This window comes from Pantherophis guttatus, chromosome 5 (assembly GCF_059756535.1).
Source record: "Pantherophis guttatus breed Tessera chromosome 5, ASM5975653v1, whole genome shotgun sequence".
NCBI classification, from domain to species: Eukaryota; Metazoa; Chordata; class Lepidosauria; order Squamata; family Colubridae; genus Pantherophis; species Pantherophis guttatus.
In genome coordinates this window covers 3,033,715-3,055,993 of record NC_142067.1, presented here as the reverse complement: position 1 = coordinate 3,055,993, position 22,279 = coordinate 3,033,715, and the positions used below count along the sequence as shown (strand labels likewise).

The following is a 22,279-nucleotide window of genomic DNA, read 5'->3' as shown; positions in this document are numbered from 1 at the left end:
CGGAAGAAGAAAAAAACAAAAAAAACAAAAAAAACAAAGAGGTTTGGCAGCCTGTTTAAAATCCTTTTCTACAAAGGAACGATGCAGAACCTCATTAATTTAGCACCTTAAAACGTTTTCTGGCTGCACCGGAATTCGGCAACTGGTGCTTGATTCGGGGTAACACACGGCCTGTGTGAATGGCATCACTTCCAGGGCTGACTCAGTGTTTTGCCAGGGATCCAGCAAAGGGCAGAGGAGGAATGGATTAATTGTAGCATGCGTTGGGAAGATGGCACCGCAGCCACAAGACGCCGTGTGTTTAACTTCTGGTAGAGAGAGCATTTCGGAATTCGATTGGAAGATTTGCACTACTTTGTCCAGCCTGAACTGGACCTTAATTTGACAATTTGGATGAAATTTAGCAATGATTCCCTGCCGTTGCTTGCCAGTTGCAGAAAGACTAGCCTAGAGTCAATTTGGTGAAGGCACCAGGCTAGAAACTGGGAGACAGTGAGTTCTAGTCCCACATTAAGCATGAAAACTAGCTGGGTAACTTTGGGCCAATCAGCAGGAGATGGGGAGTTCTAGTCCCGCCTTAGGCATGAAAGCCAGCTGGATGACTTTGAACCAATCTCCAGGTGATTTGTGAGTTCTAGTCCCGCCTTAGCCATGGAAGCCAGGTGGGTGACTTTGGGCCAATCACAAGGAGACAGTGAGTTCTAGTCCCGCCTTAGGCATGAAAGCCTGCTGGGTGACTTTGGGCCAATCACAAGGAGACAGTGAGTTCTAGTCCGACCTTAGGCATGAAAGCCAGCTGGATGACTTTGAACCAATCTCCAGGTGACTTGTGAGTTCTAGTCCCGCCTTAGGCATGAAAGCCAGCTGGATGACTTTGAACCAATCTCCAGGTGACTTGTGAGTTCTAGTCCCGCCTTAGCCATGGAAGCCTGCTGGGTGACTTTGAACCAATCTCCAGGTGACTTGTGAGTTCTAGTCCCGCCTTAGGCATGAAAGCCTGCTGGGTGACTTTGGGCCAATCACAAGGAGACAGTGAGTTCTAGTCCCGCCTTAGGCATGAAAGCCAGCTGGATGACTTTGAACCAATCTCCAGGTGACTTGTGAGTTCTAGTCCCGCCTTAGGCATGAAAGCCAGCTGGATGACTTTGAACCAATCTCCAGGTGACTTGCGAATTCTAGTCCCGCCTTAGCCATGGAAGCCTGCTGGGTGACTTTGGGCCAATCACAAGGAGACAGTGAGTTCTAGTCCGGCCTTAGGCATGAAAGCCAGCTGGATGACTTTGAACCAATCTCCAGGTGACTTGTGAGTTCTAGTCCCGCCTTAGGCATGAAAGCCAGCTGGATGACTTTGAACCAATCTCCAGGTGACTTGCGAATTCTAGTCCCGCCTTAGCCATGAAAGCCTGCTGGGTGACTTTGGGCCAATCACAAGGAGACAGTGAGTTCTAGTCCGGCCTTAGGCATGAAAGCCAGCTGGATGACTTTGAACCAATCTCCAGGTGACTTGTGAGTTCTAGTCCCGCCTTAGGCATGAAAGCCAGCTGGATGACTTTGAACCAATCTCCAGGTGATTTGTGAGTTCTAGTCCCGCCTTAGCCATGGAAGCCAGGTGGGTGACTTTGGGCCAATCACAAGGAGACAGTGAGTTCTAGTCCCGCCTTAGGCATGAAAGCCTGCTGGGTGACTTTGGGCCAATCACAAGGAGACAGTGAGTTCTAGTCCGGCCTTAGGCATGAAAGCCAGCTGGATGACTTTGAACCAATCTCCAGGTGACTTGTGAGTTCTAGTCCCGCCTTAGGCATGAAAGCCAGCTGGATGACTTTGAACCAATCTCCAGGTGACTTGTGAGTTCTAGTCCCGCCTTAGCCATGGAAGCCTGCTGGGTGACTTTGAACCAATCTCCAGGTGACTTGTGAGTTCTAGTCCCGCCTTAGGCATGAAAGCCTGCTGGGTGACTTTGGGCCAATCACAAGGAGACAGTGAGTTCTAGTCCCGCCTTAGGCATGAAAGCCAGCTGGATGACTTTGAACCAATCTCCAGGTGACTTGTGAGTTCTAGTCCCGCCTTAGGCATGAAAGCCAGCTGGATGACTTTGAACCAATCTCCAGGTGACTTGCGAATTCTAGTCCCGCCTTAGCCATGGAAGCCTGCTGGGTGACTTTGGGCCAATCACAAGGAGACAGTGAGTTCTAGTCCCGCCTTAGCCATGGAAGCCGGCTGGGTGACTTTGGGCCAGTGAATTTCCTTTCTTTTTTTTTTGAAGTTTCTAGCATTGATTGGGGTTTTGTGTGTGTGATTGTGTGCATGTATGTGTGTTTGTGCATATGTGTGCACACGCGCTGCTTTTCTGAAGGTTTAAGCTGGGTTTTTCTTCACCTAAGTGGATATTTCTGGCTCTTGACTGAGATAACTTTACAGAATAGTCCTCGATTTACAACAATTAATGTAGCGACAGTTACAATGATATGAAAAAAGTGACGTGATCATTTTTCACACTTATGACCACTGCAGCATCTCCATGGTCACACGATCAAAACTGAGATGTTTGCGAACTGACTCGTATTTATGACGGTCGCAGTGTCCCGGGGTCACATGATCCCCTTTTGCGACCGTCCGACGAGCAAAGTCAACGGGGAAGCCAGATTCACTTAGCAACCGTGTGACTAACTTAACAACTGCAGTGATTCACTTAACAGCAGTAGCCAGAAAGTTCGTAAAATGAGGCAGAGTTCACTTAACAACTGTCACGCTTAGCAACAGAAATTTGGGGTTCAATTGTCCTAAGTCGAGGTTACTATCTGTACCGCAGCTATGTGCTGAATCTACTCTGTACTAGTAAGGTCGGGATGAAACAAACGCCTGCCCATTTTTAAGGACAGCTAGTAAGTTGGATGTTGTGTGAGCATTGTCCTTCCTACCCTTTTTTGTGATGTGCTGCATTCAATGCAACGATTAAGGTTTTGTCCCCAAGATGCTTTTTCAAGAGGCCACTGGAGTTTCTTTGGTGTTGCTTGAAGAGGTTTCGCTTCTCATCCAAGAAGCTTCATCCGTTCTGAAAGAAGTGAAGTTCTTCATTCAGAATGGATGAAGCCTCTGGGATGAGAAATGAAACCTCTTCAAGGCAAAAATAAATAAAAGTCCAGTTGCCTTTTGGAAAAAAAAACACTTTTGGGACAAGGTTGAATGACTGAGAATTTCTATAGACACGTTAAGGTTTTGCTTACATAATTTTTTCCCCTCAACCGTGTATCCTTCTGATATGTTGAAAAGTAAACCCCCATAGTAAATCTGCAGAACAAGCTGATTTGATAACTATTTGTGGTTAGTGTTCAAGGATGCTGGGTGGCCACAGGAAGAGTTGCACACGTTCTGTGGGTGTTTTCCATCTGTCAAAACTGGTGATTCTCGGTGCATCCTTTAAAAAACCCACATTTTAGATAGGAAACGGCGCCCCGAATTGCATTGCAAATCTCCATTTGATGCTCGGTGGTTGATTATAGATAATAATTCAGCCTCAAATGTAAATCTTATACCGCAGTAAAATGAACCCTTGTTAAAATAATCAAAATCTGGTCGGATTTCCTTGAGACCATGTCCGTAGGAAGGGAGCTGTTATTGGTTCGTGTGGCTGTCACGTTTCTAAAATTGAAACGGCCCTTTTGGCTACGAAATAGTTGGGCGATTTGTTAAAAATAATAAAAGGCAAGCTACAAATAAATAAACGGATGGATAAATAAATAGTCCAACTCACATCTTGGATTAAAAGGCACTGTGGAATTTAGGATTCTGCGCTTTTGAAGGTTGTTGTATAATTACAGAAGGAGTTCTTTGCGGCTTATTTAAATTTATACCTTTGAAATTACCGGTTGTCCTCGTTTAGCAGTTATCTCATTTAGTGACCATTTGCAGTTACGACGCTGTTGAAAAAGTAACTTTGAAACCAAGCCTCGCATTTATGACCTTTGGGGGTCTATAAAGCAAAGGAAGGCTGAAGTGAGATTGTAACCATAGTTGTGGTTTCACTTAGTGACCGCTTCGCTTCATGATAGAATAGCCAGTTCTGATTGTGGTCGCTAAGGAGGATTACCTGTAAATTTAGGAACATGGGTGACCCATTTTTATGACTTTTTGTGCAGCAGTCGTAAAGCAAATGTTAAGCGATGGGTTGCCAAATTAGATATTTTAATGTTTTTTTAAAAAAATGTTTTAATATTTTTCATTGTTTTAAGGTGTTTTTTAAGATTTTGATTGTAATATATGTTTCTGAACTGTGAGCCGCCCAGAGTCGTTTGCTGAGATAAGCGGCTATAGAAATCAAATGAATTGAATGAATGAATGAATGAACGAACGAATGAACGAACGAACGAATGAATAGGGGGTTGGAGGGCTGGATGTCAGAACTTCGAACACCGCAGTTGTTAAGTGAACCCATTGTTCACTATGGGGCATTTTTGCTGGAAATTTTCTGGCAGTGAGAACAATCAACCCATGGAAGAGAAGTTGCCTTCGGAAGTTGTAGGAGCTTCATCCCTGGAGGCTTTCAAGAAGAGACTGGACTGCCCTCTGTCAGAAATGGTGCAGGGTCTCCTTCTTGGGCAGGGGGTTGGACTAGATGACCTCCAAGGTCCCTTCCAACTCTGTTCATCTGTTAAATTCTATCCCAGAATTCCCCAGCCTGCATTGTTAGGAATTCTGGTAGAAGACACCATCCTGGGGAAATGCTGCTAAGAAGCCCACCAGGTGTGATTGGGTGTCAACTAAGTGATGGCAAACCACTTCTGTACCGGTAGTCCTCGACTTACAACCATAATTGAACCCCGCATTTTTGTTGCTAAGCGAGACAGCTGTTAAGTGAATTTTTCCCCCTTCTACGACCTTCCTTGCCACAGTCGTTAAGCAAATGACCACCATTGTTAAGTCAGTCACACAATCTGGCGTACCCCTTTGACTTTGCTCATCGGAAGGTCGCAAAAAGGAAATCACATGACCCCCAGGACACTGCGACGGTCATAAATACGAGCCAAGGGTTTGAATTTTGATCAAGGGAAGGCTGCAACATTATAAGTGTGGAAAAATAGTCATAAGTCACCTTTTGCAGCGCTGTCGTAACGTTAAATGGGCCTTAAACGAGCTGTTGTAAGTCAAAGGACTACAGTGCCCCAAATCCACGAATTTCCCAGAAGTCTTCGGGAGATTGCTTTCTATGTGCCAAGACATCAGTTTGATAAATGGGATTACACACATCAGCCTGTTTCCAACATCATTGAAAAACACTGTTATCTTTTCCCGTTTCCTAAAATTGTCAAAAGACGGAGTGGCTGGCCAAGAATTGTAAAGGCGACTTTGTCAGGAGGTTCTAAAAATTGCGTGTCAGACGAAAGGGCTGCGTTTCCAATTTAAATTTTAAGCACTGTTTTCTTTCCCCGTCGCTTGAGTTTACAATAATTTATGAAAGAGGCTATGGCCTTTATTAAGTGGATTTAGTCCGGGAATACTTTGTGCCTTAGGAAGAAAATCATTTTTCCACCCCTGTCAAACAGATGACAGTTACCACCCCGATGGAAAATGCAGAGGGGGTACAGGCCGGGTCCCCCGGATGTTTATGAGTAGTTACTCATCAGTTACTCATCAGTCTAAATCATTGTTTCTGGATTTTTAGATAGGTGGACTTCAACTCCCAGAATTCTGGCTGGGGGATTCTGGGCGTTGAAGTCCATATAGGTTGGCTAGGGAATTCTGGGAGCTGATGTCCATTCATGCTGGCTGGGGAATTCTGGGAATTGACATCCACCAATGCTTGCTAGGGAATTCTGGGAGCTGATGTCCATTCATGCTGGCCGGGGAATTCTGGGAGATGAGGTCCACCCTTGCTGGCTGTGGGATTCTAGGAGTTGAAGTCCACTCTTACTGGCTGGGAAATTCTGAGAATTTACATCCATCAATGCTTGCTGGGGGATTCTGGGAGTTGAAGTCCACTCTTACTGATTGGGAAATTCTGAGAATTGACATCCACCAATGCTTGCTAGGGGATTCTGGGAATTGAAGTCTACCCATGCTGGCCGGGGAATTCTGGGAGTTGAGGTCCACCCTTGCTGGCTGTGGGATTCTAGGAGTTGAAGTCCACTCTTACTGGCTGGGGAATTCTGAGAATTTACATCCATCAATGCTTGCTGGGGGATTCTGGGAGTTGAAGTCCATATAGGCTGGCTGGGGGATTCTGGGAGTTGAAGTCCACTCTTGCTGGCCGTGGAATTCTGAGAATTTACATCCATCAATGCTTGCTGGGGGATTCTGGGAGTTGAAGTCCACTCTTGCTGGCTGGGGAATTCTGGGAATTGACATCCATCAATGCTGGCTGGGGGATTCTGGGAGTTGAAGTCCATTCTTGCTGGTTGGGGAATTCTGGGAATTGACATCCACCAATGCTTGCTAGGGGATTCTGGGAATTGAAGTCTACCCATGCTGGCCGGGGAATTCTGGGAGTTGAAGTCCACTCTTACTGGCTGGGAAATTCTGAGAATTTACATCCATCAATGCTTGCTGGGGGATTCTGGGAGTTGAAGTCCATATAGGCTGGCTGGGGGATTCTGGGAGTTGAGGTCCACCCTTGCTGGCTGGGGAATTCTGAGAATTTACATCCATCAATGTTTGCTGGGGGATTCTGGGTGTTGAAGTCCATTCTTGCTGGCTGGGGGATTCTTGGAGTTGAAGTCCATATAGGCTGGCTGGGGGATTCTGGGAGTTGAAGTCCACTCTTACTGGCTGGGGAATTCTTGGAGTTGAAGTCCATATAGGCTGGCTGGGGGATTCTGGGAGTTGAAGTCCATATAGGCTGGCTGGGGGATTCTGGGAGTTGAAGTCCATATAGGCTGGCTGGGGGATTCTGGGAGTTGAAGTCCATATAGGCTGGCTGGGGGATTCTGGGAGTTGAAGTCCACTCTTACTGGCTGGGGAATTCTGAGAATTTACATCCATCAATGCTTGCTGGGGGATTCTGGGAGTTGAAGTCCACTCTTGCTGGCTGGGGGATTCTGGGAGTTGAAGTCCACACCTCTTAAAGATGGGAAGGCTGGGAAACCTTGATCTAAGCATATTGATGCCTTCTGTAGGTGATTTTTATCCACACACCCACTCCTCTGTTGCTCCAAGTGGGTCTTCGTTGGTGGGCGTGCAAGGACTGTACACATCAGCTTGTGATTTATCACAACAGGGCACCGAGAGAGCAGGCTCTGTTTTTTCTCACTGCATCTAATGAGCCCGTCGCTCTGGCTGCCAGGTGCTTCAGTTATTATTATTATTATTATTATTATTATTATTATTATTTGCAAAAGGAAGATTAATAAACATTTCTAAGAAAGATAGAGCTTCATCTTTGCAACTCAGCTGGCGGAAACGAAATTAGCTTTTTTCAATTTAAGAGATTTTACCATTTTCAGCGTTGTAAAGAAAGAGCTGTGTTGATTTGTGGTGCCAAAAATATATACAGGAAGGCCTCGGCTTATGACCGCAGTCGAGCCCAACATCTCCGCTGCTGAGTGAGACATTTGTTAAGTGAGTTTTGCCCCATTTTACGACCTCTCTTGCTGCGGTTGTTAAATGAACGACTGTTGTTAAGTGAATCCGGCTTGCCCCTTGACTTTGCTTGTCAGAAGGTCGCAAAAAGGGGAATCACATGATTCCAGGATGCAGCAACCGTCATAAATGTGGGTCAGTTGCCAAGCATCTGGATTTTTTTGATCACAGGATCATTGGGGATGCTGCAACGGTCGTAAGTGTGAAAAAGGGTCATAAGTAACTTTTTTCAATCTTGTTATAACTTTGAATGGTCACTGAATGAATTATTGTAAGTCGAGGACTATGTGTGAGTGTGTGTGTGTATAGACTCAATTTCCAATAATTCATTTAGTGACCATTCGAAGTTATAACGGGATTGAAAAAGTGAATAGATCCTGGTAGCCTCTTTTCCGATTTAATTAAAATACAGGATCTTTATTTTATTTATTTATTTATTTTATTAAATTTCTATACCGCCCTTCTCCCGAAGGACTGAGGGCGGTGAACAGCCACAAGATAAAACACATAAATACAAAAATTTAAAATAGATTAAAAACGAATTAAATAGTTTGGCTGAATTTAAAATACCCCATAATTTAAAACAAATTAAAATTTATATTTAAAAGATTTTTGTAGTCCATTCATCCAATCCTCACATCCGTACAAAAACTCTTTTTTAATATATATTTTTATAGCGGGAGAAGGGGTTACCAGACTCTTATCTTGATTTATTTTTTTTTTCTTCTATCATCAAAATACTCTGCTGCCTAGATACAGCCTGCTTTTCCACTTAAAAATATATATATATATATATATATATATATACCAGCCGAAGCAATTAAACACAGCACGTCAAGGCAATACTTACCTTTTAGTATTTAAAAAGGGGGAAAAATTGACTCGTCAACAGGCATGAAAACAGCAAAGCGAGAGATTTTTTCAGAGGAAAAGGGCCATGGAAGTGATAGATCACAGGACTTTCTGTTCTTCCGCTGTCAGGCGTGGGAGTTTTTGACGCCGTCTTCTGACTTTGGCCGGGAAAAGAAGAAAAATGGTATGACCGTTTTTTTGGGGGGGAGAAAGTCGTCTGTAATTGCAAGATTGCCTTGAATTTACTCCCTGGAGGAAGGCCCAAATATTCGTTTAAACCAGGGGTCTCCAAGCTTGGGAACTTTAAGACTTGTGGACTTCAACTCCCAGCATTCCTCAGCCAGCCATGCTGGCTGAGGAATTCTGGGAATTGAAGTCCACAAGTCTTAAAGTTGAAGTCCACAAATCTTACCAATCTTAAAGTTACCAATGATGACTGAGGAATTCTGGGAATTGAAGTCCTCAAGTGGTGGCCCCTAGTGTATACAATGGAGACTGAGGAATTCTGGGAATTGAAGTTCACAAGTCTTAAAGTTACCAAATTTGGAGGCCTCTGGTGTAGACAATGGTAGCTGAGGAATTCTGGGAGTTGAAGTCCTCAAAGTTGAAGTCGAAAAATCTTAGTTACCAATCTTAAAGTTACCAATGATGGCTGAGGAATTCTGGGAATTGAAGTCCTCAAGTCTTAAAGTTTGGAGGCCCCTAGTGCAGGGGTGGGCAAATGTGGCTCTTTTACAACCTGTGGACTTCAACTCCCAGAATCTGTCTCAGGAATTCTGGGAGTTGAAGTCCACAGATTGTAAAAAAGCCACATTTGCCCACCCCTGTCCTAGTGTATACAATGGAGACTGAAGAATTCTGGGAATTGAAGTTCATAAGTCTTAAAGTTACCAAATTGGAAGCCTCTGGTGTACACAATGGTGGCTGAGGAATTCTGGGAGTTGAAGTCCTCAAAGTTGAAGTCCAAAAATCTTAAAGTTACCAATGGTGGCTGAGGAATTCTGGGAGTTGAAGTTCCCAAGTCTTAAAGTTTGGAGGCCCCTAGTGTATACAATGTAGGCTGAGGAATTCTGGGAATTGAAGTCCACAAGTCTTAAAGTTGAAGTCCAAAAATCTTAAAAGTTACCAAGTTTGGAGGCTCCTGGTGTACACAGTGATGGCTGAGGAATTCTGGGAATTGATGTCCTCAAAGTTGAAGTCCAAAAATCTTAAAGTTACCAATCTTAAAGTTACCAATGATGGCTGAGGAATTCTGGGAATTGAAGTCCTCAAGTCTTAAAGTTACCAAGTTTGGAGGCCCCTGGTGTACACAATGGTGGCTGAGGAATTCTGGGAGTTGAAGTTCCCAAGTCTTAAAACCGCCATGTTTGGAGTCTCCCTGGTTTAAACAAAAGCTTCATCCTAAACTTGACTCCCAGTGATTGAGGTTGTGCCCATGTAACTTTTCTTGGAAGCAAGATGATGATTTCCAGAAATTCTTTTTTTTTTTTCCAAGTTTCTAAACTAGTTTATGGCCCTGGGATTTCTGAGTGGTCTCCCATCCAAGTATTAAACTAGCCAGTCGAGGTTAGATTCTGAGCCTGGACAAACAGATTGATCCAGATTGTGCCACTGAACTGAAACACGTCCTCTGGAATAAATGGAAAGAAAATGGAATTGTTTTGATTAGTGAAACGTATGCTGTGTAGGGCACGAGTGCAATGTTTTTGTATCTGTTGACATCATTGGTAGTTACTCTTACAGGTGGTGGAGCTCTCACAATCAGGAGGCTGTGAGTTTGATCCTAGGTAGAGGCAGATATTTCTCTCTCTGGGCACACTGAGAATATATCTGCTGAACTAAACTCCGTACTGGCGTCAGGAAAGGCATCCGGCCAGTAAAACACTCCGCTAGCTCCATTCAGTTGTCCAGACTCCGCCCCGCAAGGGATTACGGGGTCGTTAAATGATGATGACGATTGGTAGCTACTCTTACAGTTGATGCTTCCTGAAGTGTTATTGTAACAGGTAGTCCTCGAATTACGACCGCAATTCAGCCCGACATTTCTGTTGTTAAGTGAGACGTTTGTCCCATTTTACGACCTTTCATGCCCTGGCTGTTAAGTGAACCGCCGGAGCGGATAAGTTAGCAACCTGATTCTTCTTTCTGCAGCTCAGGAATGTTGCTCTGAGCCATTAAATGAGAAACCAGTAGTTGAGCCCAGTCGGTGAGTAATACGGAATCAATTCGGGGCAGGATTAAATTGTTCTCAGAGCAGGGGGATTCCAGTCCTTTTTTGACAGTTAGCAAAATGATCCCGGTTAAGCCCATGTAAAGCCAGGAGGTCTCAATATTTTGCAATCCGGCGTCTCTGCTCCTTAAGGCAGGTCAAGAAAAGTCACCATCGCGGGAGACCACTCCCCAATTTCAAAGCTTTTCTCTCTTCGATAGAAAAAAAGAGGAGGGGGTATTGCCGGAAAGAGGCTGTGGGTGTGTGGAATTTACTCAGGATTGCCACCTTCCCTTTTGGGTCTTCTCCTGCCCCCCCCCCACCCCACCCCACCCCACCCTTGGGAATTGCAGAATATTAAGTGGATCAAGATTTTCCTAAAATAGAAAAAGGCTCATTTTTTCCCTGGCTGCTCCGACGGGGGGGGGGGGGGGGAAGCATGCAAACTTTATTAATGCTTTAATTCTTCAGGCTGCAAAACGACCTCTGGAGTTTTATACATACTCCAGAGGTCATTGGCAGCCTGTCTGCAAATATATATAATATATATATAAATATTATATATACAGTATATAAGCCTGTCTGCTTGGCCTGGGGTGGGAAAGGCCGGGGGGTGGGGGTTAAGAGGCTGGATAAAAATAGGGAGACCTCTGCCAATCAGCCATCAAGGCTTACTGGGTGATTTGGAGCAGGATTCAGGTAGTCCTCGACTTACAACGGTTCATTTAGCGACCGTTCGAAGTTACAACATCACTGAAAAGGTGGCCAATGACCATTTTTCACACTTACGACGTTTGCTGCATCCTGCCCCCTCCCGCCCCTCGGGGTCACGTGATTCACATTCGGATGCTCGACTCACATTTATGACGGTTGCCATGTCCCTTTCGCGACCTTCTGACGAGCAAAGTCAAGGGGGAAACGGTTTAGCCACCGTGTTATGAATTTAACGACTGCAGTGATTCACGTGGTAAGAAAAGTTGTAAAATGGGGGCGAAACTCAGTTAACAAATTTCTCACTTAACAACATCAATTGTGGTCATAAGTTGAGGATTACCTGTTCGAGAATAACAAGAGTTGGAAGGAGCCTTGGAGGTTTTCTAATCCAACTCCCTGTTCAAGCAGAAAATCCTATGCCATTCTAGAAAAATGCTTCTCCAGTTCTTTCTCAAAAGCCTCCAGTGATGGAGCCACCCACAACTTCTAGTGGCAAGTTGTTCCACTGGTTAATTGTTCTCAATGTCAGGACATTTCCTCCTTGGTTCTAGGTTGCTTCTCTCCTGGATTAGTTTCCATCCATCGCTTCTTGTCCTGCCTTCACGGGCTTTGGAGAAGTGGTTTCAGTCACCATCTCTCTGGCCTACCTCACAGGGTTGTCGTGAAGGGGGAAAGGAGGAGGGGAGGCAGTGCTATTTATGCTGAGGTCCCAAAGGAAGCTGCGATATAATTCTAAAAAAAAATTAAAAATAATGGCAGTTCAGTTATTGCGACAGGAATGGGAAGACACTATTTTGCTGTCCATCCGGCCCACACTACAGGACTGTTGTTGGATGTGAACCAGACTTTAACTGCCTTGATTTGCCTCCAGGAGTTGTGGGTTGGCTTTTAAAAAGGGACTGGACAGCCATTTGTCTGAAATGGTATAGGGCAGTGATGGCTAACCTTTTTGCCGTCGCGTGCCAAAAGCGGGGGTCGCGCGGGAGGGTCGCGCACATGCGTGCCCATACCCATAATACAGAGTGCCCCACCCCCCACGCATACAGGCACGACCCCCACGGGCTCCCCCCGCTTTTGGCACGTGATGGCCCAGTAGGCCCATTTTTCGCCCTCCTCAGGCTCCAGGGGCTGTCTTGGAGCCCGGGGAGGGCGAAAATGAGCAAAATAATGGGCCATTTCTGGCCTCCGGTGGGCCTCAGGCGGTGTGTGGGAAAGGCCCATTTTTCGCCCTCCCCAGGCTCAAGAGGCTTTTTTGGAGCCCAGGGAGAGCGAAAATGAGCAAATAAATGGGCCATTTCTGGCCTCCGGTGGGCCTCAGGCGGTGTGTGGGAAAGGCCTATTTTTTGCCCTCCCCAGGCTCCAGAGGCTGTCTTGGAGCCCAGGGAGGGCGAAAATGAGCAAATAAATGGGCCATTTCTGGCCTCTGGAGGGCCTCCAGGGGTGTGAAAGGCCCATTTTTCACACTCCCCAGGCTCCAGAGGCTTTCTTGGAGCCCAGGGAAGGCAAAAATGAGCAAATAAATGGGCCATTTCTGGCCTCCGGTGGGGCTCCGGGGGTGTGTGGGAAAGGACCATTTTTCGCCCTCCCCAGGCTCCAGAGGCTGTCTTGGAGCCCAGGGAGAGCGAAAATGAGCAAATAAATGGGCCATTTCTGGCCTCAGAAGTGCCTCCGGGGGTATGTGGGAAAGGCCCATTTTTCGCCCTCCCCAGGCTCCAGAGGCTGTCTTGGAGCCCAGGGAGAGCGAAAATGAGCAAATAAATGGGCCATTTCTGGCCTCAGAAGTGCCTCCGGGGGTGTGTGGGGAAGGCCCGTTTTTCACTCTCCCCAGGCTCCAGATACTTTCTAGGAGCCCGGGGAGGGCGAAAATGAGCAAATAAATGGGCCATTTCTGGCCTCCGGTGGGCCTCAGGCGGTGTGTGGGAAAGGCCTATTTTTTGCCCTCCCCAGGCTCCAGAGGCTGTCTTGGAGCCCGGGGAGGGCGAAAATGAGCAAATAAATGGGCCATTTCTGGCCTCCGGTGGGCCTCAGGCGGTGTGTGGGAAAGGCCTATTTTTTGCCCTCCCCAGGCTCCAGAGGCTGTCTTGGAGCCCAGGGAGGGCGAAAATGAGCAAATAAATGGGCCATTTCTGGCCTCTGGAGGGCCTCCAGGGGTGTGAAAGGCCCATTTTTCACACTCCCCAGGCTCCAGAGGCTTTCTTGGAGCCCAGGGAAGGCAAAAATGAGCAAATAAATGGGCCATTTCTGGCCTCCGGTGGGGCTCCGGGGGTGTGTGGGAAAGGACCATTTTTCGCCCTCCCCAGGCTCCAGAGGCTGTCTTGGAGCCCAGGGAGAGCGAAAATGAGCAAATAAATGGGCCATTTCTGGCCTCAGAAGTGCCTCCGGGGGTATGTGGGAAAGGCCCATTTTTTGCCCTCCCCAGGCTCCAGAGGCTGTCTTGGAGCCCAGGGAGAGCGAAAATGAGCAAATAAATGGGCCATTTCTGGCCTCCGGTGGGCCTCAGGCGGTGTGTGGGAAAGGCCTATTTTTTGCCCTCCCCAGGCTCCAGAGGCTGTCTTGGAGCCCAGGGAGGGCGAAAATGAGCAAATAAATGGGCCATTTCTGGCCTCTGGAGGGCCTCCAGGGGTGTGAAAGGCCCATTTTTCACACTCCCCAGGCTCCAGAGGCTTTCTTGGAGCCCAGGGAAGGCAAAAATGAGCAAATAAATGGGCCATTTCTGGCCTCCGGTGGGGCTCCGGGGGTGTGTGGGAAAGGACCATTTTTCGCCCTCCCCAGGCTCCAGAGGCTGTCTTGGAGCCCAGGGAGAGCGAAAATGAGCAAATAAATGGGCCATTTCTGGCCTCAGAAGTGCCTCCGGGGGTATGTGGGAAAGGCCCATTTTTCGCCCTCCCCAGGCTCCAGAGGCTGTCTTGGAGCCCAGGGAGAGCGAAAATGAGCAAATAAATGGGCCATTTCTGGCCTCAGAAGTGCCTCCGGGGGTGTGTGGGGAAGGCCCGTTTTTCACTCTCCCCAGGCTCCAGATACTTTCTAGGAGCCCGGGGAGGGCGAAAATGAGCAAATAAATGGGCCATTTCTGGCCTCCGGTGGGCCTCAGGCGGTGTGTGGGAAAGGCCTATTTTTTGCCCTCCCCAGGCTCCAGAGGCTTTCTTGGAGCCCGGGGAGGGCAAAAATGAGCAAAATAATGGGCCATTTCTGGCCTCCTCAGGGCCTCAGGGGGTGTGTGGGAAAGGCCCATTTTTCGCCCTCCCTAGGCTTCAGAGGCTTTCTTGGAGCCCGGGGAGGGCAAAAATGAGCAAAATAATGGGCCATTTCTGGCCTCCGGTGGGCCTCAGGGTGTGTGTGGAGAAGGCCCGTTTTTCACTCTCCCCAGGCTCCAGATACTTTCTAGGAGCCTAGGGAGAGCGAAAAACAGGCCTTTCCCACCCCCCGGAGGCCAGAAACAGCCTGTTTCCCGAATTCCGGTGGGCCCAGAAGGCCCGAAAATCAGCTGGCCAGCACGCACATGCGCGCCGGAACTGAGTATAGGGTCTCCTGTTGCGGCATGGGGTTGGACTAGAAGACCTCCAAGGTCCCTTCCAACTATGTTAATTCTGTTATCCTAATTCCTCTTCAGCCACAGGGTGATTTCTCTTGTGTCCCCAGAGCGGCAGCCTTCCGTCCAGCAAAAGAACACAACATTCTAATTACACAAAGGCAGATCTTGGAACATTTTGGCCACAAAAGCCCATAAGGCACACGCCCTCTGCTTCCATCATTCGCCGCTTTAAGTAGAGACCGAATGTCATTGCCAGGGAAACCAAAGAAGAGGCAGACAAGCTGCTGATATTGTGCCAGGGAGTTAAAACTTTTAACAAAAAAACAAAAATCAGAATTTTGAAGGTGAGTTAGAATCACAGAGTTGGAAGGGATCTTGGAGGTCTTCTAGTCCAACCCTCTGATCGAGCAGAAGCTCTGGATGAAGAAGAGACCTCGGGAGCTGGACACGTATTCCGAGAAGGTCATAAATACAAGCCGGTCACCAAGCGCTCAAATTGTTGATCAGGTGAACGTAGGAAATGCTGCAACGGTCGTAAGTGTGAAAACTGGACGTAGGTTTTTTTTTCCTTCCTTCAATTAATCAATGGCAGTGTCTCGCAACTTGAAGGTGGATGGACCTCGACTCCCAGAATTCCCCAGCCAGCATGGACAAGATGTTATATAAGCTGTGGCTTTCCTAAAAAAAAACATGTTCATTAAAAATAATGCTAGCAAACTCCTGGGTTTTTTTTCTTCTTCTTTTTTTATTTAAGAAGAGATTGGATAACCATTTCTCTGAAGTAATGTAGGCAGGGGTGAAATACTCCCGGTTCGGACCGGATCGCCCGATCCGGTAGCGATGGAGACGGGTGCTTTGGAGAACCAGTAGCAAAAATCCCTGGCCCCCCACCCATGCCCAGCTGAGCCGCACAATCATCAGAGGCTTTTTCTTTTAATTTTTAAAAGCATTTTTTCTACAACCTCTTCTGCTGAAAAAATTCTTTTAAAAGTAAAAAAAAAAGCTTCTGATGAGCGCGCGGCTCAGCTGGGATCGTCAAAGGGATCGTCAGCTGATGATCTAAGCTGAGTTGCCTGATCAGCAGAGGTTTTTTTTTCTTTTCAATGCCTCTGACGATCCAAGCTGAGTTGCCTGATCGGCAGAAGCTTTTTTTCTTTTAAAAGCCTCTGACGATCCAAGCTGAGTTGCCTGATCGGCAGAAGCTTTTTTCCTTTTAAATGCCTCTGACGATCCCAGCTGAGTTGCCTGATCGGCAGAGCCTTTTTTTCTTTTAAAAGCCTCTGACGATCCCAGCTGAGTTGCCTGAGCAGCAGAGCCTTTTTTTCTTTTAAAAGCCTCTGACGATCCCAGCTGAGTTGCCTGATCGGCAGAAGCTTTTTTTCTTTTAAACGCCTCTGATGATCCAAGCTGAGTTGCCTGATCGGCAGAAGCTTTTTTTCTTTTAAATGCCTCTGACGATCCAAGCTGAGTTGCCTGATCGGCAGAGTTTTTTTTTCTTTTAAATGCCTCTGACAATCCAAGCTGAGTTGCCTGATCGGCAGAGCCTTTTTTTCTTTTAAAAGCCTCTGACGATCCCAGCTGAGTTGCCTGAGCAGCAGAGGCTTTTAAAAGAAAAAAAGCCTCTGCTGATCAGGCAACTTGGCTGGGATCGTCAGAGCCTTTTGAAAGCATTTTTTTACAACCTCTTCGCCGAACCCAGTCACATTACCACCACCTCCCAACCAAGCCACGCTCACAGAACCAGTAGTAACAAATTTTAGATTTCACCACTGAGTGTAGGGCAGGGGGTCTCCAACCTTGGCCCCTTTAAGACTTGTGGACTTCAACTCCCAGAATTCCCCAGCCAGGTATGCATTCAATGGAACAAACCAAATAAAATTATGTGCCATGCGTAATTCTACCATTCGGATGTTCTACGACGGTCGATTCCGCAGAATCTCTTTCTTGACAGGCTGTCCGGCAAATGTCGCCGTTCCGATCTCATATTTATTTATATTTCTCTATAAATATAACTCTGCGCGTGTTTCGGAGGTGGAGGTGTCTGGGACGGCAGATCAAGTCCAGAAGTGGGTTAGACCTGGGCAAAGAGGTGGGACGCTCATTGCTAACTCCACAGTTATTTGTCCCGACACAAACAGTGAGGATTATTTGTACCCGGAGAAGGACACGGGGTACATATGGCAAGATGGATTAACACCACTTTAGATTGAATTGAAAAGGGAAACAACAGGAGAGAGGGGAAGGAGTAGAAGAGAGAGGAAGGGAAAAGAGAGGAGAGGAGAGAAGAGGAGAAAGAAGAAAAGGAAAAGGAGAGGAAGAAGAGGGAGGAAAAAGAGGAGTAGAGGAGAAGGTTAGAAGGGGGGGAAGAAGAGAGGAGTGGGGGAAGAGAAGGGGAAGTAGGAAAGAGAAGGAGAGAAAGAATGAAGAAAGTAGGAGAAGAGAGAGGAAGGAAGGGAAAAGAGGAGAGGAGAAAGAAGAAAGGGAAAAGGAGAGGAAGAAGAGGGAGGGGAAAGAGGAGTAGAGGAGAAGATTAGAAGTGGGGGGAAGAAGAGAGGAGTGGGGGAAGAGAAGGGGAAGTAGGAAAGAGAAGGAGAGGAAGAACAAAGGAAATAGGGGGAGAAACAGGAAGGAAGAGAAGGGGAGGAGAAGAAGAAAGGTTGGAGTAAAGGTAAAAGGTAAAAGAGCAGCCCCGAAAAAGTAAAAATTAAAAATGAAAATCAAAAGAAAAGATGAATGAAAAATGATGGAAATGACTGTGCATTTAAATGTGTTTATGAAAAATAAAAAACTTAAAAAAAAAAGACGGATGATCTTTTAATGCCCCTCTCTTCTTCGTTGCAGGATATGCGGAAACATGTCACCATGACTCTGTTGGACACGGAGCAATCCTACGTGGAGTCTCTCCGTACCTTGATGCAGGTAAACCATCCTTTTTGGGGAAAGTGGAAATAGATACTCCATGCGTGTGGAGCTGGGACAAGCTGATATGCTATTATAAAAGTCCAGCGCAAATGACGCGGTTTATCATATCATTTGCACAAAGAATTGAATTTGAGCTGAATGCTTGGCAACTGGCATGTACTTATGTCGGTTGCAGTGTCCTTCTGATTTTTGCGACCTTCTGATGAGCAAAGTCAATGGGGAAGCAGGATTCACTCAACGACCATGTCATTAACTTCACGTAACAACTATGGCAAGAAAGGTCGTAGAATGGAGCAAAATTCACTTAACGACTATTTCGCTTAGCAACATAAATCTTGAGCTCCATTGTAGTTGTACGACGAGGACTGCCTCTCATTCAAATATGGTTGATTGGCAATTGGCATGTCTTAATGACAGTCGCTCGTCATATAATCACTTAACATTTGTAACCTTCCCAGCTGGCTTTTTAACAAGCGAAATCAACGGGAGAAGCCTGATTCGCTTAACGACTGTGTGTTTCACTTAATAACATCCGTGATTCATTTAACAACGGTCCCAAGAAGGTCGTAAAACAAGGCGCAGCTCACTTAACTATTGTCCTGCAATGGAAAATTTGAACTCAGTTGTGATTCTAAAAAGTCAAGAACTATCTGTATTTGTTTTTGTTTTTTTTTAAATTTTGGAAAGTACGGGTTTTTTTATAGTACTTTAAAGCGTGTGGAGTTCCCAGACTCAATTCTGGACATTTTAAATGAACCCACTTTGAATTAGTAGCAGGTTATAAAAAGGTCTCTATTGCGTCTCTATTCTAGGACCATCTGCCCTCCATCGGGGGCTCCGTGAAATCAGGCCGACTTCCTGTGTTTCTAAATCCATTTATTTTGGTTTCCTTCTTCTCTTTTTCCAGGGTTACATGAAGCCCCTGAAACAGCCGGAAAATTCCACCCTCTGCGACCCTTCGCTGGTGGACGAGATCTTCGACCAGATTCCGGAGTTGCTGGAACATCACGAGGAGTTCCTGGAGGATGTCTCCGAATGTGTTCATAACTGGCACGAGAAGCAAAAAGTGGGGGAGATCCTGGTAGAGTCTGTGAGTATCGTTCCCACGTGCCACTTCCGACTTCCGGAGGAGAGGGGAGAACCGGGCGTGATGGGGATTTTGCTTCCAGTGATGGGATTCAGCCGGTTCGTGCGAACCGGTAGTTAAATTGCTGGCTGGCCTCACTTCTGCCCGCCCTTTCCAGGAGTCCCCACGCCAGTGGTGGGTTGCTCCCAGTTCGGCCCAGTTCTATAGAACCGGTAATAAAACCAGCATGAGGCTCCGCCCACCCGCCACGATGTCATCAGAGGTGATCTGCACATGCACAAAAGTGCGCACGCGATCCTGTTGTGAAACGGTAGTAACGGTAAGTGGAACCCACCCCTGCTCCACGCGCCCCATTTTGGCTCCAAGGTAAGTGCAGGGAGGCTTACTAGGCCCAAAACGGGGCACGGAGCGGGGGGTGGTGCGTCACTCCCCCCCCCCCCGCGCGCGAGGTCCGTTTATGCTCCCAGGGAGGTGCAGGAGGCCAAGTCACACCCCCTGGCCACGCCCACCATGGCCACACCCACCCTGCCGTTCATTAAGGCAGAGAACCGGTTGTTAAATTATTTGAATCCCACTATTGGTTGCTTCTAAATCGTCATAAATGTTGGTTTGTTTTTCACGTGCACAAAATTCCATATTCTGGATCCTCTTACCCTTCCGGAAATCCGACAATCATTCCCTTCACTTTCCTTGCTTATTCTTCTCCATAGATAACTCCTCCATTAAATGGATAGGCTGCCCATCTCACTGGATATTTAATTTAACCCGTTCTCCACTTAATAGAAATAATTGGGATAAAGTTCTATGGGCAAAAGAACCTCCTAGAACTAGAACTCACCGTCTCCTGGTGATTGGCCCAAAGTCACCCAGCTGGCTTTCATGACTAAAGGCGGGACTAGAACTCATCATTTCCTGGTGATTGGCCCAAAGTCACCCAGCTGGCTTTCATGACTAAAGGCGGGACTAGAACTCACCGTCTCCTGGTGATTGGCCCAAAGTCACCCAGCTGGCTTTCATGACTAAAGGCGGGACTAGAACTCATCATCTCCTGGTGATTGGCCCAAAGTCACCCAGCTGGCTTTCATGACTAAAGGCGGGACTAGAACTCACCGTCTCCTGGTGATTGGCCCAAAGTCACCCAGCTGGCTTTCATGACTTAAGGCGGGACTAGAACTCACCGTCTCCTGGTGATTGGCCCAAAGTCACCCAGCTGGCTTTCATGACTAAAGGCGGGACTAGAACTCATCATCTCCTGGTGATTGGCCCAAAGTCACCCAGCTGGCTTTCATGCCTAAGGCGGGACTAGAACTCACCGTCTCCTGGTGATTGGCCCAAAGTCACCCAGCTGGCTTTCATGACTTAAGGCGGGACTAGAACTCACCGTCTCCTGGTGATTGGCCCAAAGTCACCCAGCTGGCTTTCATGGCTAAAGCAGGACTAGAACTCATTCTCTCCTGGTGATTGGCCCAAAGTCACCCAGCCGGCTTTGTATACCTAAGACAGAACTAGAACTCCCTGTCTCCTGGTTTCTAGGTCAGCACCTTAAGCACTATACCAAACTGGTTTTTCATTGATCCGATTCTGGTCTGCGCCTCCATGATTAAACTGGGCCTAATGGTGTTTCACATTTTGAGGTTAACTAAGGTTTGGCAGCCTTCTCGCTTTGCATTTCAACCCAGGAATTAAGTTTCAACAGTAATAAAGTTAAGGATGTCCTTGGAAGGCAACAGATGATGATGATGACTCAAGAGACATCACGTCATTGGTTAACTCAAAATCTGATTTTTTGCAGTCCCTTGGGAAAATGTTCTCCCACTTATGGGGCCACCTGGTACGTCAAATGCACCAGCTGGTAATTCACATGGGAGATTTCTCGTAAATTGGTAAAATTGTCTTTTTTGGGGGGGGGGGTTCAGCTTGGCATGGCTCTTAACGATTCTCGTGGGTTCCTCCTTCTGAGTAGACTAGTGTTTCTCAACCTTGGAAGCTTGAAGATGGGTGGACTTCAACTCCCAGAATCCCCCAGCCAGCAGCGCTGGCTGGGGGATTCTGGGAGTTGAAGTCCACCCATCTTCAAGCTTCCAAGGTTGAGAAACACTGGAGTAGACCTACGTAGTACAGGTAAGCCTCGACATACGACCACGATTGAGCCCAGAATTGCTATTGCTAAGCAAGAACGGTTGCTAAGCGAGTTCTGCCTTACCTTACAGCCTTTCTTGCCACGGTTGTTAAATGAGTCTCTGCCGCTGTTAAGCTAGGTTGTTAAGTTAATCTGGCTTCCCCATTGTCTTTGCTCGTCAGAAAAGTCGCAAAAGAGAATCACATGACACCCCCCCTCTTCCCGGACACTGCAACCGTCATAAATACAAGCCAGTTGCCAAGCCTCTGAATTTTAATCAGGTGTCCATGCAGACGCTGCCATGGTCGTAAGTGTGAAAAACGGTCGTGAGTCCCTTTTTTTTCAGTGCTGCTGTTGTAACTTTGAACAGTTACTAAATGAGCTGTTGTAAGTCAAGAATTACCTGTACATAGATTAGGCCTCCTAGGTGAAGACTGACCAATATATTACAACAATGTTAGTTTCCTACCCCTTGCAAAGAAGTTTAACATGTTTAAACTTTTTAAACTAAAAAAGTTTGTTAATTTGTTAATTCTTTTGCTCTTTTTTTTTTTTAGTTTTCCAAAGACAACTTGGTGAATATTTATTCTGCCTACATCGATAATTTTCTAAACGCCAAAGATGCCATAAGGATTGCCAAGGAAGCCCGACCAGCGTTTATGAAATTTCTGGCGGTAAGAGGCCCGTCTGTCTGTCCATCCTGCTCACTTTCACTTCTTGTTGAATCAGAGCTCTTCTAAGAAATGATCCATTTTCAGATAATTAGTTCTTGCCTGTGCTTCTTTCTTTCTTTCTTTCTTTCTTTCTTTCTTTCTTTCTTTCTTTCCTTCCTTCCTTCCTTCCTTCCTTCCTTCCTTCCTTCCTTCCTTCCTTCCTTCCTTCTCTCGCTCTCTCATTCTTGTTTTCTTTTCTCTTTTTCTCTTTCTAGTTCTTTCTCTCAAAGTTGTAGAGTGTTCCTTCCTTCCTTCTCTTTCTTTTTTTTTCTTTCTTTCTTTCTTTCTCTCTCTCTCTCTCTCTCTTTCTTTCTTTCTTTCTTTCTCTTCCTTCCTTCTTTCCTTCCTTTCTAAGTTCAACTTTCCCCCCCCTTAACTGCCTCCCATCACCCCCCCAATAACCGGTAGGTTCAGGCAAGATGTTTTAAGAACAATCAGTTCAAGCTCGGTCGGTATACTGCTGCCTTCTTCTCCCACCTGGTTGACCTTGAAGCAGCATCTCAGGGAGATACAGAAGCTACTTTCGTTTCCCCCCCAAACATTCCTTTCCGGTTCACCC

At 46.6% G+C, this 22,279-nt stretch overlaps 1 protein-coding gene across 1 annotated transcript in view; it reads left to right on the top strand.

Annotated features, from left to right (window-relative positions):
• Positions 1 to 22,279, top strand: part of ARHGEF17 (Rho guanine nucleotide exchange factor 17) — a 138,733-nt gene that overhangs the window by 75,182 nt on the left and 41,272 nt on the right. The window contains exons 2-4 of the mRNA XM_087895727.1: positions 17,721 to 17,798; positions 18,709 to 18,891; positions 21,565 to 21,681. Coding sequence (XP_087751853.1) covers positions 17,721 to 17,798; positions 18,709 to 18,891; positions 21,565 to 21,681 — 378 coding nt within the window. The remainder of the gene's footprint in view (positions 1 to 17,720; positions 17,799 to 18,708; positions 18,892 to 21,564; positions 21,682 to 22,279) is intronic.